Raw genomic sequence first — 25,551 nt, 5'->3', positions numbered from 1 at the left:
GGGGCCCTGATTTGGGACCGATTTCAAGGAATGAATGCCACTTTTGAGTTACCACAGCTTGCAATATTTTTTTTTTTTCTGAGAAGAGATATCTCTGGTGGTCCTTAGGCCTGTTCTTAGGCTTAGTTTGTGCATTTGACATCAACACAGCCCAAGGAAGTACTTGTGTAGATGTCTTGTATTTTGTATTGGATTACCCTGGAAATCATATAACAATGAGTTAGGCAAAGTTGATTGTACTACTTCACCACATAAGTAGCTTTCATAATTGTTTACATAGGATGTTCAGTCATGAAACACTCCAGTAATGGCCAACTTTTTTGGCAGGTGTGCCACAAATTAAGTCCCACTCTCTTTGAGTGCCACTCTGACGCTCGATCCACAGAGGTGTAGCTGACAGTCTCCACTCTGGGGTCCCAGAATGGGGGCAGGGGGCTCAAGTCTCTGGCCATGTGTAGAGTAGAGCAGCTAGAAGGATACTGCTTGAAGAAGAGGTGTCACTGCCAAGAGTCAGATTAATCCTTTCTTGGCCCTACAGCCACTTCAGTTGCATATGGGGAGTGAGGATTCAGAGACTTTAATTCAGTGGTCACCAACCAGTAGATCTCAGAGCCTCTTGGAATCAATTTGAGGCGGGGGGGGTATGGCAAATTTCCAGGTGCCTGCAGCCCCCCTGCACGCACATGCGTGTCCCATACCCAGCCTAGTAGGTCAGTTGTGGGGAAGGGAAGGAGTGGGGGCCAGATTGGGGCCCCTGCAGTGAGGGACAGAGTGCCGCAGAGGCAGGAACAGGCATAAGGTGAGTGGGGCCCCAGCCAGGTGCATGGTGCGAGGGTCAAGCCTGAGCAGCTTGTCCAGGGGCATGAGGGGGCTCCTGCCACTGTGTGCACCCTGGCGGAGACCCCAGGGGCATGTGCCCCTCGCATCTGTGCCGTGGAGGTGGCTGCCATTGTGGACTGGGTTTTACGCCCCAAGCCCCACTGCAGCCCGCCTGGGAGTAGCCCCACGCCATGTGCATCCAGCTGGAGGGCGGACAGGGGATTAGGCTCAGCCCAGTGTCAGGATGCACGTGGCGTCAAGCCGCTTGTGGGCAGGCTTCAGTGAGGCTCGGGATGCAAAGCCCAGCCTGCAGTGGCAGCTGCCTCTATCATGCACAGATGGGAGGGCATGTACCTCCCCCTTGAATGCTGGGCAGTGCAGGTAGCTGCAGCAGCTGTGAGGGAAGGAGTGGGGCTGGAGCAGGGGCAGGCTGCACAGATGGGGCTCAGGACGGAGCTGCAAGCAGCTCACAGTGGGGGGTGGGGGGAGGTGGGCATGCAGCCTGGGAGGGCATGGAGGGGTGTGTGCCCCTGGATGTGCACGTCAGCTGCCACTGTGGGCTGGGACCAGGGCTGTGCTGGGCTGTACGCAGAGTGGGCAGCAGCTGCACAGGGAGCAGGGCTATGGGGGGGGTGCTGCAAGCCCCCCCAAATTCACCATAGCCCCCCCCTTCTAGCGCTGCCATTGCCCACCTGGCCCAAGCGCAGCTAAGACCTCCCCTCTGGGATCTGTGCAGGGGGGTGGGGGGTTGGAACGTGGTCTGGGTCATGCGCTCAGGCCGGATGATGGTGGCAGCGCTGGAAGGAGAGGGCTATGGGGAAGCTACAGCAAATTTTTGGGTGTCTACAGCCTCCCCCCCACCCTGCTCCCAGCGCTGCCGCTGCCTGGCCAAAGCACAGCCTGGCATAGCCCCGGCCTCAGCCTGCAGTGGCAGCCGGCCCAGCCAGCATGCAGATCTGGAGGCAGACCTCCCCCCCCACCATCCTCCATGCCCTCCCAGGCTGTGTGTCACCCCGTCCTCCCCACACCCTGCGGGCGAGCTGCTCATGGCTTTGTCTCACACCCCAGCTGTGCAGGGCCTGCCCTTGCTCCAGCCCCACTCCCTCCCTCACTGCTGTTGGGGGGGTGGGGACAGATCGAGGTCCCAGTGCTGAGGGAGGAAGTGGGGCTGGGCCTGGGGCCTTGATCTGCCGTCTCCCCTGCCCCTTCCCCCATAGACTTACCTGCTGGGGGGATGCACCCCCAAGTATATTTTTCTCTCTCTTCTTTAATCTCCGCCCTCCCCCCCTTCCCTCCCCACAGCCTTACCTTCTGGGCAGAGGGGGGTGGTGCATGGTAGATTTTAAGTTGATTTTAAATGCCCAAGATGATCTGTTTAAAAATGTTGGAGACCACTGCCTTAATTAGACAGTAGCTTCAGGGGAAATCAAGTCTTAATTTGGCTGTTGGAGGTGACACCACCTTTTGCAGAAGCAACCTGCTACCTCTGCACTCCTTGTGGCAGGAGGCTTGACCTCCCACTTCTTCCTTGCCTCCATTTTGGCACATCCATTACTGAGTGCCTGGGGTTCTCATATCACCGTGGCTGCCTGTGGTATATTGCTGCAAATTGGCCATTCCCGTTTTATTACTGTGCATCTTTTAGGATCAGCACTGCTGCCCCGGCCTCCTCAGGGCTGCTTAAGCTAAGAGAGCTGTAACATACCTTTCTTCCCCGCTTCTCACTTGCAGCCCTGCCACCAGCCCTCGTGTGCCACACACAGCAGCTACACTTATGTGGCACACATGCCACAGATTGGCTACCCCTGATATATTATTTCTGTGATTCTCAACCATCTGGGAGCATCTGGGGTGCTCCCAGATCTTTTGCAGGTTATCATGAAGTGTGAGGATGTAAGTGAGGTGTTAGCAGATAAACTAAGCAGATAAATACAAGCTCATGCCTGGATGATTCCCCTATCTACACTGTTGGGCCCTCTGCAAGGAAGTAAGCACTGTAATATACTTTTGAAATTGGGTTTCACTCAACTGACAAGAATTACAAATTGAGGCGTGTCTCAAGTCCAAACAAGGTTCAGAACCACTGCTCTTTCTCTTGAACACATAATTACAGATGCTTCAAATGAAGGATTTGGAAAATGCACACTTCATGTTCTGTTTTCTGCTCCATACCATATAATAATTGTTGCTCTTAATCTATACTACATTATTTTCCCTACATCAAGGTAGAAAACATTTAATTTGATTTTGCAGCAAGAGCTATTTGTTGAAAGGAATAAGTAGAATGCTGTTGTTCAATCAGGAGAGTAAAATATTGTTAAAAAAATAGCTACCTTTTAAAAATGGATATTTTGTACCTGATGTTCCTTATTGTTATACATCCAAGAATGTGTCATAACTTGGAACTTCCTGGTATTAAATTTTTTTTTTTCCATAGAAATATAATTTACTTCTAGTGGTTTGCTACTGACTCATTTTTGATTGTCGTCTTAGTAAGTTCCATTTTGCATTTCTGAAAGGATTGCTCAATCTTTCCAACTACATAATGAACAGAAGTAAAATAAATTAATAAACGCCCACATCTTTTTATGAATTACATTATTTAAAAGCTGTCAGAAGTGGTTTTATACCATGTAGCAAGGGAAGCTTATTTTTTTTTCAGTTTGGTAGAATGCGAGACAAATTCTTGTATATTATATAGAACAGCTTTTTTTGTTTATTATTAGTCTTAGATCAAATGGTAGAAGGATGCTACTACCATTTTTGCACCCTTTACTGTATTGTTATGATACTATGGTACAAAATTAGTTCAGTTAAATGTTTTAGATTTGCACTGAGGAATGTCCATTATTTCTTTCCCTAACCTGTACACTCAAATAGATATGCTCACCTTCTCAAAATTGTAGAGATTCAGAGATTCCTGGAACTCTGTTCTTGATGAGTAAAACAACATTTTGGTATTTTTTTTATCAGGAATAAAGGAATATGGGCTGTTATACAAATACAAAACATGCTTCAATAATTAACTCAAGAATATTTTAATTTTTGTTTTATATCATGTTACATTTGGTGATGTATTTAAAAAGGGTCCGTTATTAAAGTGGGATAGATTATTTTTGGGATTATTGTTAGAATATGTACAACTGATAATTCTGGCTGTGAAAAAAATAAACCGTCATGAAAAGCTCAAGCTTTTTCTAGAAGTAAGCTGTAGGAACTGTGGGTGCCTCAGGACTGAAACTAGTAAGCAGCTCAGCTAACAGTTCAATGGCGAAGGGATTGTATTGGGCAGAAACTTAACAAGGCATTTAGGTACCAAGGGTAGCTATGATGCAAGAGAGCAGTGGCAACTTTTGTCTGCTGCTGTGCTGCTGGTGCGGTTGTGTTGTTGGGGTGATAGCTGAGTTGTTGGTTTTTTTATCTTCTCTTGCTCCTCTTCCCCTTCCCCTCTCCTCCTGCTCCCCCCCAGGCAGCTTTCCCAGTTGCTCAGACATAGTTACATTCCTGGTGTCAGGGTCTACCAAGATCTAACCACAGGACCATGTTGCATATCAGTTTAGGTTGCTAAATGATGTTTGCAAGTTCTTTTGCAAAAGCAATTTTTTTTAAATATAGAACTTGTGAATTAAGTGCATCACATGATAAGAAATTTTGCTGTACTCCTAATAAACATTAAGCTAGTTGGCCAATTTTTAGCTACCTCATTTAAACATTTTTAGGAAAAGGTAATGACCATTAATTCATTCATAGCCAAATTATTTAATTTTCAAATATCTTAAAAGCCCCAAAGGAGGAGCTACTCTAGATAGGTGATTGTGATGATTGAAGGGTTAAGGTACAATTACCTTTTGAAACAGTATAATTTAAGAAATTCAGTCTGTATATTGGATGCGCAAAGAACTATGACTGTAAGTTATTGGGTAATTTAATCTACTTAAAGCTAGGTTTTTACTTTCTTGGATCTTATTATTTCCAGTTACTTGGCTTTATTTTCTGGTATAGTTAATTATCTCTTGTTGCAGTTTATTCCTGCTTCTTTAATATACAGTCAGTTTGGTGTAATTGTTCAATATGATAGCACTTTTTATTTGTCAATACTTGTTACTGTGGTTTTCATATATAGAATTCTGGTTGTGGTATAATTATTTTTTTAAACAGAAATGATAATATGACACAGAACTGCCACCTTTTCATGTTGATCTTCTACAAAGCCTGTTCTCGTTTGTTCCCCAAACTTACTTCCTCTTCATTTAAAGGCGATCAAAAGCTTACTGAGGTTCTACTGGATTCTGGTGCAGACATTTGTTCCCCTGAAAACTCTCATATCTGTAATATGTTAAAAATGACTTCAGTAATGTTTTTTGCTGTATATGTTATAAAACTATCAAGATGTGCCAGTGATGTAAACTGAATAAATTCATAATTGTATTACTGCTGTCCTCGTTACAGTCCCTCTTTACTATATTGTTCCTCCATTTGGTCAGTTAACTCAAAAATTGTAAATTTCAAACAGTTGGGGATAGGGATCTTCCCTCCTCTGTTTTTTGTGAAATGTCAAGGCCACATCTTTAGTGCTTGAAAGCCACTTTTTATCTGAACATAGTTGTTTGAAAGTGTCCAAATAACATTGATGCTAATTGTAATAATGCAACATATTTCCAATGTTATATGCTTATCTAATCAGATGACTTAATTATGGAAATATCCTGTTAAAGTAGGGGTTGGTAGCATATGATCTGTTGGCCAGATTTCCCCACCCCCCCTCCCATGGAGCTGGTGGGCTTTCCCTGTCTTATTCCTATGCTGGGGATAAGCAATGAGGTTTATTTCAGACTGCTGCCTCTTCCCCACCAGTTACTCAGCTGGAAGCATCCTGGGCCCAGCATAGCTCCCCACTGGCTGTAAGTTGTGCCTGCGCTGCTGCTCCCCCCCTGTCCTACTCCTACCCAATGCTGTCATGTGGGTGTAGTTTCCAGCTGGTGGGAAGCTGTATCAGGGCTGGGCAGCTTTCAGCTGTGCCCATGCCACAGGTGGGTGGGAGCAGGGAGGAGTAGGAGTATAGACACAGTCCCTAGCTTCCTGGCCCTGGTGCAGCCCCACTCCGGCTAGAAGCTGTGCTCACCTCCTAGCTGGGGAGTGGGGTGCTGGGAGAAGCAGTGGCAGGGTACATCCAGCTGTCAGCTGCCTGGCTGCAGTGTGACCACAGGGAAAGCCTCCTGCTGTTGATATACCCCCACAGCCACCTGTACTGCATCACACTGGAGCTTGGTTGTTCTAGCCCAGGGGCAGGGAAAATGCCCTGCCAGGCCGTTCTATCTGTCCTACAGAGCCCCTAAAAATTAAAAAAAAATATTATTTATGGGACCCTGGTTGCCTGTCATGAGGCCCTCAATGGTTTGCCAAAACTCAGTAAGCAGTCCTCTGCCCAAAATAATTGCCTACCCCTGTTCCAGCTCACGACTTGAAAAAGTTTCAGGCCTCTGCATTAAAGTACTAAAAAGTTCTGGACCTGAAGCACTTAATGTTTGTGTTTTTTCTTGTCATGAGTTTCAGGATTTTTTTTCCTTCAGATTACAAAACATTCAGTTTTTATTTAATGATGAGGATGGAGACATAAACTTTGGACGTGTGCCATATGCTTTGTTAGTAATTCTAATTTAAAATGTTCATTCTAAAAAGTTAACAAACTGCTTAATTTGTTTGCAATTGTTCCTAATGTCGTATTAGTATTTGAAGACTGTTGCCTGCCGAAATTGATATCTCCCAGTTTTGCATCTGGGAATAACCAACATTATAATTATTTTACTGATAATGAAGTATCTATTTCAGCTGCACACCGTAAAAGAGTTAAAGTTAAATTTATAATTGATCCTTTACAATTATCAGTATTGGTATAAAGTAGTTTTAGAGACATTTTGCTTACATTAGTTTGGATTAGCTTTTTCTGACTGGAGTGCCTAACCACATTATCATATAATCTTACTCATAATTGAGCCATTTGGGATTTGTCATCATATTAAAATTTGTTTTCTACTTGTTTCTTCAAATTAAATTGAAAGGTATTGGTGTCTGGAATTATTAACCAGTTTCACAACGCTGAAACGGCTACTTTTGTTTGTGTAGAGGCATTAAAACTATTGTCTAAAATGGGACTATCTGAAGTAACTTTTCAGTTATCATCAAATGCTTTATTTTGATTTGCATGCTGCTAGATTGTGAAATTCTAATATAAAGTGTAAGATACCGGATTTGTTTTGGATTCTATTAGCGATTTTGAAAAATGATAAAGTAGAATGGTGCAAAGTGCTTGTAGGCATGTTTTTACTAAATATTTACTGCAGGATGTATTACTGACTGATAGGCAGATAAAGACATGAGTTCTTTTGTAATAGCTGCAAAATGCTCATATAATGAAACTCTTAAGCACATGCTTCATGGGACTACTCAAATAATTACAGTTAGGAGATTAAGTCTTTAGGTGTGTGCTTAAGTGCTTGGTTGGCCAGGCCCTATGCAGCTCTGATCCAAAGGCAACTGAAATAATGGAAAGGTTTTAATTTATTTATTTGTTTATTATTATTTTAATGGGCTGATGTCAAGTCATAATATCATCACCTATCACCATCTATAATATTTCAAACTTTTCCATTCTTATCTAGCTGCAAAGAGAGCTTGGTAGACTTTGAGAGTTTATACCTTTCTGGCACAATGTTCTTAATTGAAAAAAGAATTCAAAAGCAATAGATTGACTCCAAGTGTAAATATTTTTAAAATGACTCCTCCACAAGATCACAGGTTAACTTTTATCTGATGAATTGGGAATTACTTTTGAACTGATGTTGGTATTAGCAGGTTATACCAGGACAGTGTGGGCCAAGTGACACCAAGTTACACTGGGCAGCATGTAATCCATTCTCATACTTGGTCTAAATTCCCATTTATTACTTGCTCCTTTTTTAATATTATTTGTTTCCAATATTGAAGTTTACTTGGCAGAAAAACAAAAGAGATATTTTTTTCTATGAAGAGTTTAAACTCTAAAAAGACAAATATGAGGATCTTTTCCTTATTAAAGGATTTAAACTGGTCCCAACTAAAATCTGGAGCAGAGCATTTTAAGAGACAGTTGAAAGGTTTAGTATCTGTCATTTAAATAGGGGAAAATCATGCAGCTTGTCAAAATATTTGACATCTAAATTTAATTACTTATGTGCTAATCTTGAAATGTCATGAAAAATGTCAAAATATTTAGTAATTATATTGTAGGGCTTATTCTAAAATTATAGTCATACATCAGTGGAAAAAAAGGCTAATTCTTCTGTTTACTATTTTGTCCTTGGTTTGGTTTGTTAGTTGCAAGAGCTTTGCTTAGAGCTTGGATGTAAGATCATGATCATTAGTCATCTTTCCACCTTGCTCCCTGCATTTAAAAGCATCATAAGAGAGGAGCGCAACAAAAAATGTAGTGAAAATATTGCAGAAAATTTTAACCTAGTCAGCCACTCCTAGGTTTCATGCAGGCCTGTATGCAGTAAAATCATGGCCCTGTAACCAGTTCCTACTGACTACCGTGTTAAATATAAGATGGCATTTAGCATTTGATTCCAGCTTGTCTTTAACCTCCATGAATCTGTAGTGAACCTACTGCTCCTTGTTTGCTCGGCTGAGATGGTCCTCCTGCAGAACTGGGAAGACAGGATAGGAAGACAAAGTGAACCTCTCTCCATGAACAGGCATTTGGGAAAGGTAGTGAGAGAAGAAATAGGAAGAAGAATTGGGGGAGAGAAAACAGCCTTTTAGTGTTTCAGTGTATAATTAGCAAGCAAAGATTCTATTTTGGGTTATCTTGATGAAGTTCTTAATATTTTAATGTCTAAATGCTACAGTGATCAGTATCCTATAAATGTTTAAGATGAAATATCTGCTACAGCCCTCTGGGACAAGAGCAGTAACGGCAGCCTGGGAATTGAGGGTGGCAGTTTTGTCTGGTAGGTTTTCTGGGTATGCACCAAAATGCCTTTTCTTCTTTGCCTCACAGAATTAATGAGAATTAAATACCAGTGATACACCTATTCATATTAAGTTTATGTGAAGAGCAGAGTATTTAGTTCTTCAAAAAGTTTTAATAAAGGATGGTTTTGGAATTTTTCAGTTGTTTGATAGCAATAAGTCTTATTATCTTTAGTTAATTTCCTAACCTGTGTTTTCTAAATTTCTTAGATATTTATCAAAACTATATAGACTGAGGGGGGGAAAAATTCAAACTATTTGCTTCTTCACATCTTAAAACTGTAAGAGGGCCAGTCTGAGTCATTGCAATAGTTGTCCTTATGCATCTGGTTTTTTTTCTTTGAACAAATTATAAGGTACTGACAAACACGGGAACCCCCTCTCCCCCCCCCCCCCCAAAAAAAACCCAAACCAAACAACCAAACAAACCCACAGCGCTTTACCAGAAGAGGTAGTGTGTTAGTTAGACCTGACTCCATAGTGTCTGTATAGATTAGGTGCTTCAGCAGGGCTTTTTGGCACTTTTATCTAATAGCTGATTCAATCTGGTTGTGTGTTGCACTACACTCAGCATGGGAGCACACCAAGATTAAAGTAAAGCGCTGTTTGTTTGCTTTTTCCACGTCTGTAAGCAGCCTTAGTTATTTAATTAAGGCTGATAGGTTGTTTCAGGGCAGTGACAGATATCAAAACACACCAGGCAGTAAGTTGCTACTCTTTCATGCTCAAGATAACTCTGTTGACATGCTGTTGCAAAGATGATTTTGGGTCAGTCACTATGAGGGACATGGTTGTCATGGGTGACCTAAACTATCCTGACATCTGCTGAGAGGAGCAATCAGCTAGATCTGCCCATTCACATAGGTTCCTAACCAGCATATAGGACCTTCACCTAATGCAGAAGAATTGGTTTATGGGGTGCATCCAGAGGGTGGTGGTGGATGGGTCATTTTCGACCTGGAAAAATGTGGGCAGTGGAGTTCCCCAGCATTTGGGCCTTGAACCAGTGCTGTTCAATATCTTCATCAGTGACTTAGGTGCGGGCGTGGAAAGCACTCTGTCCAAATTTGCAGACGACACCAAATTATGGGGCAAAGTAAACACACTAGAGGGCAGGGAGCAGATTCAGGCAGATTTGGACAGGTTGGGAACATGAGGAGTACAGAATAGGATGCAGTTTAACAAAGATAAGTGCAAAGTGCTGCATCTAGGGAAAAAGAATCACCAACACACCTACAGGCTTGGAGGTGACTTTCTAAGCAGCACAGCATCAGAAAGGATCTCGGAGTCATAGTCGACTTCAGAATGAACATGAGTCATCAATGTGACCAAGTGATAAGTAAAGCCAACTTCACTCTTTCATGCATTAGAAGGTGCATCACGCCCATCACGAGCAGGTCTAAGGAGGTGATACTTCCCTTCTATGAGGCATTGGTAAGACTGCAGCTGGAGCACTGCATCCAGTTCTGGGCATCACACTTCAAGAGGGATATGGATAACCTTGAGAGGGTCCGTGGGTATTCGTGTGCTTATGGACCTGCAGGTAAGATCCTACGAGGAGAGATTGAGGGACCTGAAGCTCTTCAGCCTCTGCAAAAGGGGGCTGAGAGGGGAACTTGTGGCCATCTACAAATTCATTGGAGGTGGGGAGGGGGAAGCAAGGAATAGGGGATACTCTGTTTATCAGGGTGCCCCTTGGGGTTACTAGGAACAATGACCATAAACTGATGGAGAGCAGATTTAGATTAAAAATTAGGAAACATTTCTTTATGGTGAGAGTTGCCAAATCTGGAATGGGCTTCTCAAGGAGGTGGCACTCTCCCCTACCTTCGATGTCTTTAAGAGGAGACTAGACAAGCATCTAGCTGAAGTCATCTGACCCCAGCGCTCTTTCCTGCCCAGGGCAGGGGATCGGACTCAGTGATCTACTGAGGTCCCTTCCGACCCTAAAAATCTATGAGATTTATGAGGTGGTCAGTCTTATGTTGCTGATGGATTTGTATTTGATTTCAGTGATTTGTATTAGTTGAAATGGTATTCTTAGATGATGTCAGAACACTTATTACTCTGAAGTGCCTTATTTTTTCCACTTTGTCAGAGGGGAAATTTGGAGTAAAGTACGTTAATAATACTAAGTTTCCTTATTTTCTTTGTTAGCATATTAGACAGCCTGTTACAAAACCAGACACATATGTTAACAGCCTTACCTGTAGAGTGCCTGTAGTGTAGACATTCCTGCTCTTGTGTTGAGCATGGATTTTTTTTTTAAAGCAATAAAACCTTTTCCTTATTTCAGAACCTGGTTATTTTTTGGCAGACTTGTCTGCGAGACAGTGAAGGTCAAGGATCAAATAGGATTGTTTTAAGAATAATCCTGATCTGAAGTCATCCTATTCTATATAGCCCTCTGGAGCAGTGAATTGCTTCTTCCATCAAAACTTAAAGGCATGGGAAGGTTTTGAGTCTAAGTTTTAAGGCACTGGATCTCTTGCAAAATTTCCACAGTCCATAAATAGAGAGATGTTAGACATGTTAATCTATGTTAATCTGAAATCGGGCAGAAGGTAGGGTTGAAATCAGGCAGAACCAAACTAATTGGTTCAGAAAGGCATGAGTTTTCATAGGCAACAACCTGCTTTGCCAGATGCAATGAACTGGAAGAAAGAAGGGCTTTCATTTAGAGGTGAAAGGGACACGGGAGAGGATTCTGGTAAGAGAGGTAAAAAGTGGGCTGATTGGATCAATTGAGATGAATGAGGCAGTTAACACCTTGAGAGACCCTTGAGTTAACAGATAGTCTGTGTAATGGGATAAGAATCCATAGTTCTTGCTGAGTTCAAGGTTAACATAATCCAGTTTGTGGATGATGTTCTTGTTCTGCAATTTCATGTTACAGGGTTAGGTTTTTTTGTGTGTGTTAGAACAGTTACTTTGAGATCAGTGGTGGAATATTTCATGAGATTAAAGTGTTCTACCAAAGACTTTAGTTTGCTTCTCGGTGTCCGTTAGTTATTTTTGGTAGGGGTTGCCTCATTTGGTCAGTGTAGACAGCAGAATGTAAGGATAAGCAGTAGGGCTGTGCAAAACTTCGGTCCCTGATTAGATTTGGTGGAGATTCGGCTTATTCAGTGGCCAAACCTCTGAATCCAAATAGAATCAGGAGACCCTTTAATCTCTCCGAATTGAATTGGAACCCTCCGAATTAATTCAGAGAGATTCGGAACAACTTGGAGATTCGGACGTAGACACAGTTTTAGATGTTTTTTTCTACATACCTCAAGGTACCAGGTGGCTCATCAACGCTGCTTTGGTGGGGCAGATGGAGCATCTCACAGGAGTGTGGAGAGCTCCCCAGCGCGCTCAGCAGCAGACCCAGAAGTGGACCAGAAGCAGTTCATGAGCCGTGCTGGTACCTTGAGGTATATAGAAAAAACATTCAAAGCTGTGTCTATGTCTGAATCACTGATTCGCCAAATCAGCCTTGAATCTTCAGCTTTGGATTCAGACAAATCTAATCGGGGTCAGTGGTACAAATCAATGATTCAAATCACTGTCCCTGATTCAGGCTGAATCTGAATTGAATATGGCCTGCTTCACACACCCCTAGTAAGCAGGTGATTATGTGTGTGATACTGGTGGAGTAGCAGGTGAATGATCTCTAGATGTTATGGCGCTGTTGGTCCAGTGATGTTGTTTCATCCAGTGATAATTAGTCTGTGTTGATGAGGGGACACGGCTGACAGCTGGGACTATAGCCAGACTTGGTGGACTGGGAAAAATTGGAGTTACATAATCTGTTGCTGGAGAAATGATGTTTGACATTGGGGGTGGCCTACAAACCAGGACAGGCTTGTCTTCCAAGACTACGTTTAGATGGTTATTATTTTCCAGGGGGTGTTGGGAGGTCATTAATGGTGGGTCTTAATAGTGTCCCCTCCCTATGTCCCTTTCCTGCTACATAAAACCCTTTCTTTCTGCTAGCCATACCTAGCATTTGCTGAAGTAGGTTCTTCCTTACAAAAGCTTATGCCTTTCTGAACTAGTTAGTTTCTACGATACCACTGTGTTCTACCTTCTACAAATGAGCATACTACAAAAGGTTTTTCTGTCCTTTTTTTTTTCTCAACATTCTATTCCTTGGCCCAGAGTTCCCTTGTAATTTGGACCCCAGGAAAGAGAGAGGGCTTTTAAAAAAAAATTCTTAGACTATAGATGTTGCATATTCCCCAGTATTTCAGTATTTTCCCGCTTCTCCACTCGAAGAAGATAAGCACTGTGGAGAGGAAAGGTGATTCCCTCTGTCCCACCCCACCCCGCCCTACTGGAAGGTTCATTTTTAGGACAGTACAGAAAGGATATAGACAAATTGACAAATTAGAGAGAATCCAGCAGAGAGCAACAAAAATGGTAGGGGCCTGGAACACGTGACTTCTAAGGAGAGGCTGAAGGAACTGGGTTTATTTAGTCTGGAGAAGAGAAGACTCAGGGGGATTAATAGCAGCCTTCAACTGGCTGAAGGGTTCTTCCAAAGTGGATGGAGCTAGACTATTCTCAGTGGTGGCAGATGACAAAACAAGGAACAATGGTCTCAAGTTGCAGCAAGGGAAGTTTCAGTTAGATATTAGGAAAAGCTTTTTCACAAGGAGAGTACTAAAGCATTGGAAGAGGGTACTAAAGAACTGGAGTAGGTTTCCCAGAGGGGTGCTGGAATCTCCATTGTTGGAGGCTTTTAAGATCTGGCTAGACAAAGCTTTGGCTGGGTTGATGTATCTGGGGCTGGTCCTGCTTTGAGCAGGGCGTTGGACTAGGTGATCTCCTGAGATCCCTTCCAACCTAGTTTTCTATGAATCTATGACAGATGTCCACAAATCTCTCTGAGAGGTGGGGAAGTATCCTATCAGCTGTGCCACCAAATAAGTATCTCACGTTTGCATAAATTCTGTCCTTTTGGTCTAGTAGGGCCATGGTATGTTTTTAATCTTGCCTCAGGGCTGTATAGTAAGGCTTTGCATTACCATAGGATAATGGGAGTTTGGAGGTTTCTGTTTCTCCAGGTTGGAAGGGACCTCAGGAGATCACCCTGCTCAGTGATACAGCTATGTGTCTAATATTTTGATGCTCTGCCTTCACTGGGGTGTTTTAGCTCCACAATTATTTGGGTCAGCTCTCTCCCTTCCCCTCCACTGCCTTACATATGTTGCCATGGCGCATTAAGTTCCAAGCATTTTATGTATTAGTCCCAGAAATCATTATCAGCGTGTGTTGTTCATGATTTTTGTTTTTGCTGGTATTGATTTTTTTTCCATCTGACAAATTGGGTATGGTTTTGGAGGTCATCTGGTTCAGGCTGCATAGGCATAACTATACTGCTTCCATAGCTCCCTTGAGTGCTGCTAGTAATCAGACCCTGTCCACTGCTCTCCACATGCTAAACCCAGATAAGGCCTGCTGGAGGGTGGCATCTGTGTTGTCTCCAAGGTCCTTGTCTCTGACATGCTTTAGAATGGTGGTGGGGGTACCCATTGTCTGGGTTGCTTGCTTCCTTTTCCAGGAATGGTGCATGTACAGCGGGAGCCGGTGAAGAAGGGCCCACTTCTTGGTAACACTTTCCACATCGTTGCAGAAATGGTATAGATGTGCCCAGTGTGTCTGAGGGTGGGAGTCAGATGACTGATGTCACTTGCACAATTTGACCTGCAAACACAAAATCTTTTCAGAAAATCTTTCAGGAAGACTGAAATTTGTGGAGTACAGTAGAGTGTTTCATGACATCAACTAATGGTTTAATGTCCGAATCATTTCTCCTGTCAGAACCCCAGAATTTCCTTGTTGTGATCACAAAGCTACGGCTTTCTTTAGTCTGTCTGATCTCTATATTTGAATGCCAGGCATGTCATTAGGATTATTGAATTACTTCAGCCCATACGAAAAATATTTCTTGAATGGAGGTGGATGAGGATCAGAAGTCATTCCTAAATTGCAGTAGTATTGTCAAGTTGCCCAAGCCAACCACTTACATGGATGGGCCATAGCTAGTTGGAGATGGAAACTTTTCCTGGTTGGACTTGAAATAATGGATTTATGTGCATTTCTTCTCCCATCATCTAACCAAAATCAGTTTAACCTGCATTTTCTTGAGAAATATGTAAATTAATAATTGCTTCATACATTATTCAAGAAAAGGCTTATTTTGTATCACTGATAGCTCTTCTAATCTTATATAAAGATATGCTAATGGATTTAATTAAAATAATTATACTGTATAATGTACCTTGAACTTTACCCTAAAATAGTACATATTAATCACCAACAATATTTTTAGCTACAAAGACAATTAAAATATTTGATTGATACTGGATAACAAACTAAATATTTTTTTACCTTCTTTTGTTTTACAATTTGTATTGAGATGGCACTTGAATCAGTAGTTTGATAATTGAACCAGCCCATTCAAGAATAGTAGAAATGATTTTAAATGATTAGATTGGCAGAAATGGCTGGTTGTTTAAAAACAGACCAGTACAATTGTATTTTTGCAGAGTATTATCTGTGGCTACCTATATCCAAAATGAAGCTGTACACCAGTGTGAATATTTTCTGTGATTTGAATCCATTCTGACCTTTGCAGTTAGATGGCCTTAATTATCTATGATATCATGACATTTGGCCTGAATTGTGATAATTGAAAAATGTCTGTCCAGTGATTTATGGTCTAAGGCATAGTGCCAAAGGTATCATCTGTGGAGCTCCATGATCTGATTTGTTGTGCTGCCTGTGGGCATTGGACTTGGCCTGTGTGTGCATGCAGTGCATACTCTGGATCCAACCCTGTGTGCTGTGTGGAGTGTATGCCAGACCAGCTCTGTTCTGCAAGCAGCAAGTGAGGGTAGTCTGGGACTAACCCAGGCAGCAGACCAGCCCTGTGCCCTTCTGGGCCACAGGAGCTGATGAGCTGGATACTGTGGTCTAAGCTGAAAAGATGCTGAGTCCTTGTAACTCCCATTCGCTTCAGAGAAGAACTGTGGGAGCTCAGCATTTCTAAGAATGAAGCCCTGAGAAGATGGTCCTGTCTCTTTTTTTTTCTGGAGGTTTTATTGATTTTAGAGGATGGTAATGCCATCATTAGTCTGTTTTTCATATAAATAATAGGACAGTAGAAACAGGGAGACAATTCTGTTTTCCTGCTTGGCTGTGGTACATCTCTTTGGAATATTATTCATCTTGCCTTCATAGGCTGGATTGGGCTCAGGCCACCCAACTTCCCTGCGTGCTGGATCAAGAGTACATGGAACCTGCTCCTGCCAGTCCAAAATTGTGCTGCATGTGGCACCTGCATAGGTCCTGAACCAGCCTGGCCAGGGCGGGACGGCCCTTTATGAGGGCGAGTTGGGTAGGTGCTGTGTGTACAGCTTAGTCGTAGAGTGGGTGCCACGTGCATTCTGGGTCCCGGGCTGTTCATTGGAGAAAGCACTGGCTGTGGTGCTCATCCTGGTCTCTGCATGCAGGCATGGTCCATTGCACACTGCATACTGCATGTGGGTCACCACTAAGACCCAAGGGCAGCACCAGGGGCTGGATGATGCGGTGGGCTGAATTTATTCTGAGTAGTATTTTGGGATCCATTTGTGCTATTCCATTCTGGGTAGTATTTTGCCAGAAAGATAATTATGAAATGTAGTAAGTTGAAGGAAAGGCAATATTATCAGAGAGCTCTCAGGGGATATTAATACTTTCTTAATAATTCAAAACGTAAAAATAATTCCCATGTCATTTTTCTTATCAGACATGCCCATTAATGTTTGAATGGTGTGAAAACTGAAGAAAATACCATTATGTTTTTAAAGTATGTATCCTAATGCATATGATAAAGGAGGAAGAATTAATGTTGCCTATGAAATCTTAGTTCTAGTACTTTCTAGGTTTTGAATTCTTGACGATGCATTTTTGTTTGTTTAACATAGCTTTTAGTGTAATTAATTAACAGTAGATTATGGGTATGTAAATGTGTGTAGTGTGTGTAGTAAAACTCATATTTAGATTATAGGAGCTGCAAACATAATGAAATGGCTGATATTTCACTACTTGGCACTTCATTTTTTAAACAGTGAACTAGTATCAGAGTTCTCAGACGGGTGAGTAGTTTAATTTGGTGAATAATTTTGAGACTAAATGAAATATTTTATATCTATTGTATGTGTGAAATTTGACTATAAAAGTTACTTTAGAGGAGATGCAAGTATGAGCAACAGGATTCACCCTTGTCCTTTCTCCCCCTCAATACTTTCTCTCCACTCCTTTCCCAAGTCATTCCTTTATCTGTTTGCCCTCCATTTGTCCATGCTGAATTTAACTTCCTACATTTTCCAGGGCAAGGACTGTATCTTCATTTGTTTTGTGAAGCACCTCTTTTTTGGGTGCTTGAAAAGGTGTTGTCAACAGAGGGGAACTGAGAACTCCTAATTTGTGTTCCTTACTCTGCTGTCATTTAACCTTCTTGTTCCTTCTATAAATATTTGTTGTTTATCCAGTTGACAGGCAGACAGTGATAAATGAAGGTAAAGTAGGGATGCGGAAGCCCTTTGTCCTGTTAAGAAGGAAGTCTTTGTTTGACACAGAGCAAAACTCACCTGATATGAGCCTAACTCTTTTGGTGAGCTGCAGCATATTTAGTGTTACTTGTTTTAATATTCTCTTTTAATATTGACTTTAATTGTACAAAACGTTTTTGGTTCTCTTTCTCGTGCTTGTCCGTATGCATGTTTCATATATGTACATCAAGCACTTAAGCTCAGAAAGGAGCAGCACTTTATGCCAATGTGCATGTACCCAGCTTCCCCTCATGATCTGCACTGAGAGCATAATACTTCCTGTTCTTATTTCATCCCAGCTGTCTTGGTTCAAGATGGAGCTTCTGCAGTCTGTTTTTCCAGACTGTATTTAGCCTACAGCCATTTTCAAAACGTATCCTTTTTTCCCATTTCCCTTGAGTTTCCACCATTTTAGTTTATTTTTCAATGAGACCTAAGTCTACTCTGACCATATGACTTCTGAGTAACACTGCATTTTTCTTTTCTTTTTGACTGGATCTGTCACTTGTCTCCAACGTTTTCTGGCTTCAAGATGCATCCCTCCTGTGATACGGCTACGTCTGCCATGGATGGATATGCAGAGTACCTTTTCTGTTTGAGGGTGTCTTACCTCTAGGAAGTTAGCTACTTGTGCACCATTCACTTCCGGGCTAGCCTGGACTCCAGGTTTATCCTCTGAGTAAACTAAAAATTTGTCTTAAACCCTAGGGGATAATTTAGCTTTGTACTCATGTTTCATTGATGTGAGTTGACTTTTGAGTTGCAACATCTATGCACAAGAGATACTTTTCCCTCTTTTCCCGCTCCCAGTTGGAGGTCAGGATCATGAGCAGTGCAGTTTTCTGTTTGAATTCCTGAGAGCCTTCAGCAATATCCTTGTGGTAGTGGTGACCCATCTCAAGGGGAACAGTAGCATGTACTTCATCTAGAAAATTTGGCTAGTGAACAGTATGTCTTCCCTAGCCATTTGCAGGGAATATGTCCATGCCATCTTGTGCTGATTTCATATCTGGAGTATAAACCAGTTGTGGTTAAAACCCAGAAATTGAACCTGATTGTATTTCAGAGATGAGAATCAATAGGGAGCACTCTGCATTGTCAGCCAGAATTTGATTTCCTTCAGACTAATTGCAGACCTTGGTAGACTTCATTGTGTCAATCTGAATTTTCCTGTTGATCCTAGCACATGTGGCTGTCTGGACCTACGTAAGGCCCTAAGCCATACTATACCCTATGCATGAAGGCATAACTATACCACATATTTTCATTGGGAAGGTATTCCCCCAAATATGGAAGTAACAGTTCCTTTGCTGGTCAGGTTCCATTTCATTTGGTAGAAGTTCCCATCTTGCCCCTAGGGATGTTGAGTTCCTTTCCTCCCAGCCAGCTTTGATAATTGGGATGGCTATATCCCTGCTAAGTTGTAAAATGCACGTGAACATTTTTCCAGTGCATAGTGTCCACTCTTGAATAGCTGAAGCTGCATACCAATATTGCAGAGCTTGAGCAGTCTGTAGAAATTGTCAGGCATTGTTTGATACCAACTAATTCATTATCACTGAATAAACCTATCAGTAGAGTACCTGCTCTGATGATTGCGAATACCACCTGGGAGATCTCCTTCCTCCATGAATTAGATGTCAAGGGTTATGTCTTCAAGGACTGGGGTTATTCAGAGGTCCTTCCTACCAACAACAAGAAGTGTCAGATTTCCTGCTACAGAAGAGGACTCAGCCTGGACATATTGTTAGACACTTTCTTCATCCCATAGTCAGAAAATCTTATGTAAGAGTGGGTGTGCTCTTCTGCCTTGCTATTGCATTGGTCTTCTGCAGGGCTTCATCTTCTCTACGCCATGCCACTTTCCTCAGTGGTTGATGATAGCTATTCCCCAAAGGTGGTGAGTGGGGAATACACCGTCAAGTCACTTCTCAAGCTCTTGTCAGTTCTTTAACCTGCAGCATCTAGATTTCTTTCTCAATTGGTCTAAGCTTTCTGTTGTTCCAATAGTCAGGTTAATCAAGGATCAATTCAATGAACACATTCAGATTTCTCCCTAGTCTGATCCCAGGCCTTACTACCTTAATTTCTCTGATTGTCCCGTAGGAGCCATGTGCTTAACTGTAAAGCAAATCCTTGGGGAATGCCATATGCAATCCTTTCCTAGTTTCCTCCAGGCCACCTACTCCTCCCGGTAGGTCTGTCTGTCTGTCTGTCTGTCTGTCTGTCTGTCTGTCTGTCTGTCTGTCTGTCTGTCTGTCTTCATGGCTGGGGTTTTGCAGGGATGACCCACGCTGCCCCTCCGTCTGCATTCACTTATATTTTGGACAGTGTAGGTGATCCTTGCTCATGGCTCATCTTGGTCCCAGTGGCTCACAAGGGTCTGGTGTGCATGGGCTTTTTCTTCTTGCGTTGTTCCTGCTAGCAGTCTCCCCCAGTGGTTCCTGCTCCGGGGGATGCTAAATGCAGAGCCTCCCTTCGGCGCTGGCCTGCCTGCTACCCTGCCTTTCCCCAGAGCTTCTTTCCGTGTGCTGGGGATGAGCCACTTGCCCAGACTCGTTATGGTACATCCCCTCCCAGCATGTTCAGTTCCAAAGGAGTACAGCAGGGGCTTCAATACAGCCCATGCTACACATTCCTTTAGTTCTGCAAGTGCTATGCAGGAAGAGGTCATGTAATTAAGTCCCCTAGTCCAGTCCTGACTGAGACTTCTTTTTCCTGGATCTTCTGTGTAATAAGGAGCCTCAGGACTGTCATTGCACCCTGATCTGCTCTCCTAAATCAGGAGAATCCTCCATCTGATTCTGCATGCACTATATCTTAGAGTCTGGGTCTTAGAGTCTATCTTAGACTCTGACAGGTGATAATATCACCTGTCAGAGATATTCTTAGCCATAACAGGAAGGATTCTGCCAGATGGTATTTGGTAAATGAACTAGATTTCCAGCTTGATGTTGTGCCAAAGCTTTCATACTTACCAGAACTGAAGTGTAATGACTTATTTCACCTCTGAAATACATCCAGATTTCCTTCAGCTCACCCCTCAACTGTGGAGGGTCATTCTGTCTTCTCCTACCCAGCTGTATTGAAATTCCTTAAGAGCTTTATCAAGGCATTCCTTCTAGTGTAAATTCTTTCAGTGGAATTAGACTGGGTCTTTGAGGGATGCTGCTTTGATGGGGGCACGCTATTCAAACTCATGGCGACTGCTTGCTATTCCTTCTGCTAGTGCAGAAAACTCTCTAAGCTGGAGCGCTTGAGATGCATGTGCAGCCACAAGATAATGCATAAGGATAACACATATGGAAAATTCAGTTAGGCTGATAGGTAACTTCTTTTTATGGTAAGATATATAGTGTCTGGAAATAATTAATGCCACTATTTACAAAGAATTAGGAAAGGTATACATTAAAATGATGGAGTTTTGCAATGCCATAATAAGTTTAATTCATGTGTGACCAAAGAAATAAGGTGCAACTATGACCTGGAATTATGTTTTGTGCCAGTTTAGTGGTTATTAAACAGTTCTGGTGCAGTTAAAAGTTTGCACTGTAAATTATCACCATTTTCAATTATGTTATTAGCTAATATATTATGAGTGAGAAAGATAGGCTGAGTACCCTAAGTAATTCAGGGATTAAGGAAGAGGGGCACAGAGATCAATTTACTATTTGCAGTGGCACAATTTTTATTCTAATTCTAATGCAGTTTGAGGTACAGTAAAAGCTTTGTTTTCTGGCGACCATGGGGAATGGAGGGTGCCGGATAACACAATATGATGGATAACTGAGCGGCCCAAACAGGTGTCTTTGCCTGTTTGGGCTGCCGCCTGTCCCACTGCATCTGGGGTATTGCTGCCCCTCCCACTGCATTGCCGCCCCTCCTGTGGGCCCCGAGGGACAGGGAGGGGGACCTGCTCTGCCCCTGCTATGCCACTGTGGGCACTTCCGGTTTCACTTTTCCCTTACAAGCCCTTACAAGCCGGCATGCCAGTTAACAGAGCATGCCGGCTTGTAAGGTGCTGGTTACAACAGCTTTTGCTGTATATTTAAATTACTGGATTTGGTTACTGGTAATGCAAATTTAAAAAATCCTTAACCTTGGGAATAAATTAAGCACACTACTGATCTTAGAAGAAGGTTACAAAAGGAAAGTTGAGGGGAAAACACAGAAATAAAAATAATTGACATAATCATAACTTTTAAGTAGTGTTTTTTCCTTAGTTATTACATTTTCTTTTAAAATAAAACTTGTAGTTTATCGCTAGTAATTCCATAGTTTTCTTTGGAAAGGAAAAGCAGCAGGAAAAAAAAAAAGCAAAATGAAAGGAATAAGATCCCTAATCAGTGAGTAGGAGAAAATTACTACAAGAAAAACAAATTTCATGGTATAGCCAGAGTGAAACTCAAGTCTGAGATCTAGTTTATGATGTAGAAGATGATGGGAAGAGAGAGGAGCATGGTCTGTCAAGCCATTTGAGTGTGAAAGAAAGGGTGAGAGTCTGGCAGTTGATGTGAGACTCAAAGAATGCTACAAATAATGGTTGGTTTTCAGATTCTGAAATAAGAAACTGTTATGGCAGGGAAGTCATGGGTTAGGCCCTGATGATGAGAGAGAAAAAAGAAAGAGGTGTCATGGAAGGGGAGATAGCATACTTGATATGATTGGATTCTATCCTGAATATCCAAGAGTGCATTGTAATTAAAATTCCTGTTAGCGATTTGAACCAGGTCCACTCACTGGACACTCAGCAGGTTGCTGCTTTTGTTAACTTCTAAGTCCTTCGTGTGGGCAGCATTCATTTGCTTTTAGAATGGGACTCCACTAAATCTCTTGAGTATATGGTAAGTGGCAAATTGTGCCAAATGATTTCTGAATATAAACTGCTGCTTGATCCTGAGAGCAGAAGAGAGGGACAGGTCGACTGAAAATCAGCAAACCCTGCACGTGAATTCTTGCTTCAGTTTTCTCCTCTCTTCCTGTCGTTATACATTCTTGTCTAATTCTTATTTCTTCTGTCTCTTCCCTGCAAGTACTGATGGCTTGTAGATGACAAAGCTGGGAGGGGTTGCAAGCATGTTGGAAGATAGGATTAAAATCCAAATGGATCTGGATAAATGATAGAACTCAGCAATAGGTTACAAAATTAACTTCAACAAAGGCAAATGTAAGCTGCTACATATAGGAAGGGAAAAAAAAACACATGCAAAATGGGAATGACTGACTTTTGGTGCAGAACTACTGAGAAGACTGGGGTTTCTAGTGGATTGCACACTCAGTGGGAGTCAGCAGTATGGTGTCTCAAGAAAAATAAGTGCACATTTGATTACATTAAAGGGTGGACCATATACAAGACATGGGAGGAGGGCGTGTTTGAAATGAGCTTTGTCAGCTGTGCCTTTGTCAGCTTACTGAGCTGTCTCTTCCATCAGAATCAGGAGCATCAGGAAGGCTCTTGCTGCTTGCTAGTCTGTTCCTGTCTCCTTGAAAGCTGGCAGGTTTCATGGCCTCAGAAGGGACTACCATCCCTGCGGTTTTCATCCTGCTCTGCCTTAACACACACGTTATGAGTTTTGCTCTGAACAGTTTGAGGTGCAGTTTCCTAGAAACCCCTGCACCCATCTTCTTGAAACTTGGCAGGCATCATGACCTCAAAAGGGGCTACGATCCCTGCTGTTTCCATCTGAATTAGGCAAGAAATGACAAAGCTATAGACATTTTTGTGATTCCCCATCATAGCCTATGGGCAAAACACTGAAACATGTCGAAACAGGGTCAAAACAGCTAAGCAGTTTCGGCAAAACTAAACAGGCAAATGCTTTGAAACAACAAAATGAAACACTGTCCCTTTGAAATGGTGAATCTGAAATTGAAATGAAACATTGCCATTTTGCACAGCCCTAAAGAATACCTTTCGGTTATTTTCAGCACATTATTCAAAGACACTTGCTTTTGTATTGGTTGATGAACTTTAATAGCTTTGCAGTGTTAACCTGCTATTAATATCTCTACTCAGGTGGAGGAAAAAATATCAGGGAAGGGTCAGTATTGTCTTACAGTTGATCAGAAAACTAAATAAAGTTTGCAGCTAGATATGGATATGTAAATATTTTCTAAACCACCAAAGTCTGGAACTCAAACTGTACAGGGTAAGCTTATAGGTAGCAACAAGGGCCTGAGTGAAGAGGAATCGACTGAATAAATCTGAGCCTCAAATCAAAATGGGCTCAATCTACTTGAAATAGTCAAAAGCCAGGTAACTTTTGGGGAGGTGAGGTTATGGATGGCATGTATGTGGTGTGTACAACTTGAAATAAGGTAGGAGAGAATGCTACTGCATGAGAGTGGGTATCAAGGTAGATAGCAAAGTATCTTGGGTAAGATTATGAAATTATACTAGATACAAAAAAGAGATGCAGGATGCCATTATGTGTATACACCACCATTTCTGTAGATGTAAACAAGAGGAGGAGCATCTAAATTACTCTCAATCAGGGCTGAGTGCCATGGCACCCTGGAGTATTGCCAGATCCTGTGAAGGGTGTTGTGAGGTGCAAAGAGATAAGTGAGGTTTGAAAAGTAAGCAGAAAAGCACAGGCTTAGCATTGCCCCTGCCTGGATGATCCAGTATCTGTACTGCCCAGTCCCTCTGCAAGGAGGTAAGTGCAATAATATGTAAATTTAGTTTTTGAAATTGGGTGCCACTCAATTCCCAGAAGTTAGAGGGGCCATGGGGAGGTGCCTTGAGTCCAGTGATGTGTGACTTGAGTCCAAAAAAGGTTAAGAACCACTGATCTAAGATTATGGAATTCAGGAAGTAGACATAAGCCTCAGTTCGTATGATCCCAATTTGAGATTTAAAAAAAAAGTCAGAGAAGGCGCTAATGAAATATTTCAAAATATTTTTCCATAGAACTAAAGGTGGACCTTACCTTAACAATTATTAATAAGAGCAGAAATTTTCAGGTGTCCAGAAAAAAACACCTTTTTCATTTAACTATGAACTTGTATTTTTGGATGGACAGATAATACTGGAGATGTTGGGACCAACTGTGTGAATGAGTGCTTGTAATTGTTAATAAAGGCTGTATTACCAACCCATAGAGTGGTGGACCTTTTTGGCAGGCCACAGGTTTGGATTTTTAGGTCTGTTCAGATTTTTGCAAGTTTATTTGGATTTACCGGTTTATTTTATTTTTCTTTTTTTCCTTTTTGTCCCCATCTTTCCTTTTGTTCCATCTAAAATAAACATTTTTAGATGTTTATTCCTATCCTATCAAAAAGTATTCCAGAACTTGCGTGAAAACATCCCTCTGAAAATGTCAATCCTGTTGATTTCTGTTTCACCCATTAATTTTGTAACAATGTGAATAGGCAATATTGTAAGAACCTTGTATTTGATTTGAATTATATTTAGTTGACCTGGAAAGGAGTTTTAAATTGGCATACATCGCAAACTGGCATTCACATGAAATTCTTTGCTTTGTTTTTTATTTATAGGGGGCTGCACTTAAATACTTGCCAACTATTGTTAATGATGTGAAACTAGTATTTGATCCAAAAGAACTGAGGTAAGTAACATGAATAAAGCACTTTTTTAATGTCTAGGGATATGTTTTTATATATATTTGAACTTGTATATAATCATTTAATGAAAAAATCTATATAGTTTTGTTCCCCAACTGATTGCTTGAATCCCTAAAACAGTGAATTACAATACTCTGTGGTGCTGTACCACTTTGATCAAAAGCCTTCACTCTTGGAAAAAGTTGGAGAATACATAAATATTTTTACTTAAAGTATGTTGGTGGGAAGTCCTTGTATTCTTTTCTTGACAAACCTTGCAATTCCTCTTAGTAAAGATCCTGTAACGAGGTGCCAGAACTTGTAAATCAAGGTGACTGATATCAAAGACTTATAATTCATGTGTTTGGCACCTCATTCTTTGAGTTATGAATTTGTTTTGAATAATAAGAGCCTGTTATTGTTCAGTGCAACTTCACTGCTGTGAGTAGAAATTTCTCAGCCAAAACCTCTTCTCACCATAGGCCCTTTTTATATAAAATAGAAAGGGAAAGGAGGGGGAAGTTGTTTTTAAAAAATCAGATAACTAATTTTTGAGCAGGAGTTCTAA

The 25,551-nt window shown here is 41.8% G+C and overlaps 1 protein-coding gene across 7 annotated transcripts in view; it reads left to right on the top strand.

Annotated features, from left to right (window-relative positions):
* DOCK1 (dedicator of cytokinesis 1) overlaps positions 1 to 25,551 on the top strand; it is a 555,371-nt gene that overhangs the window by 140,588 nt on the left and 389,232 nt on the right. For all 7 annotated transcript variants that reach the window (XM_059730036.1, XM_006259204.4, XM_014611383.3 and 4 more), the window contains one exon: positions 24,918 to 24,988. In XM_059730036.1, the coding sequence (XP_059586019.1) occupies positions 24,918 to 24,988 (71 nt within the window). The remainder of the gene's footprint in view (positions 1 to 24,917; positions 24,989 to 25,551) is intronic.

Source organism: Alligator mississippiensis, chromosome 6 (assembly GCF_030867095.1).
Source record: "Alligator mississippiensis isolate rAllMis1 chromosome 6, rAllMis1, whole genome shotgun sequence".
In the NCBI taxonomy this organism is placed as follows: Eukaryota; Metazoa; Chordata; order Crocodylia; family Alligatoridae; genus Alligator; species Alligator mississippiensis.
The sequence above is the reverse complement of the archived record's forward strand: the minus strand, read 5'-3'. Positions and strand labels throughout refer to the sequence as shown.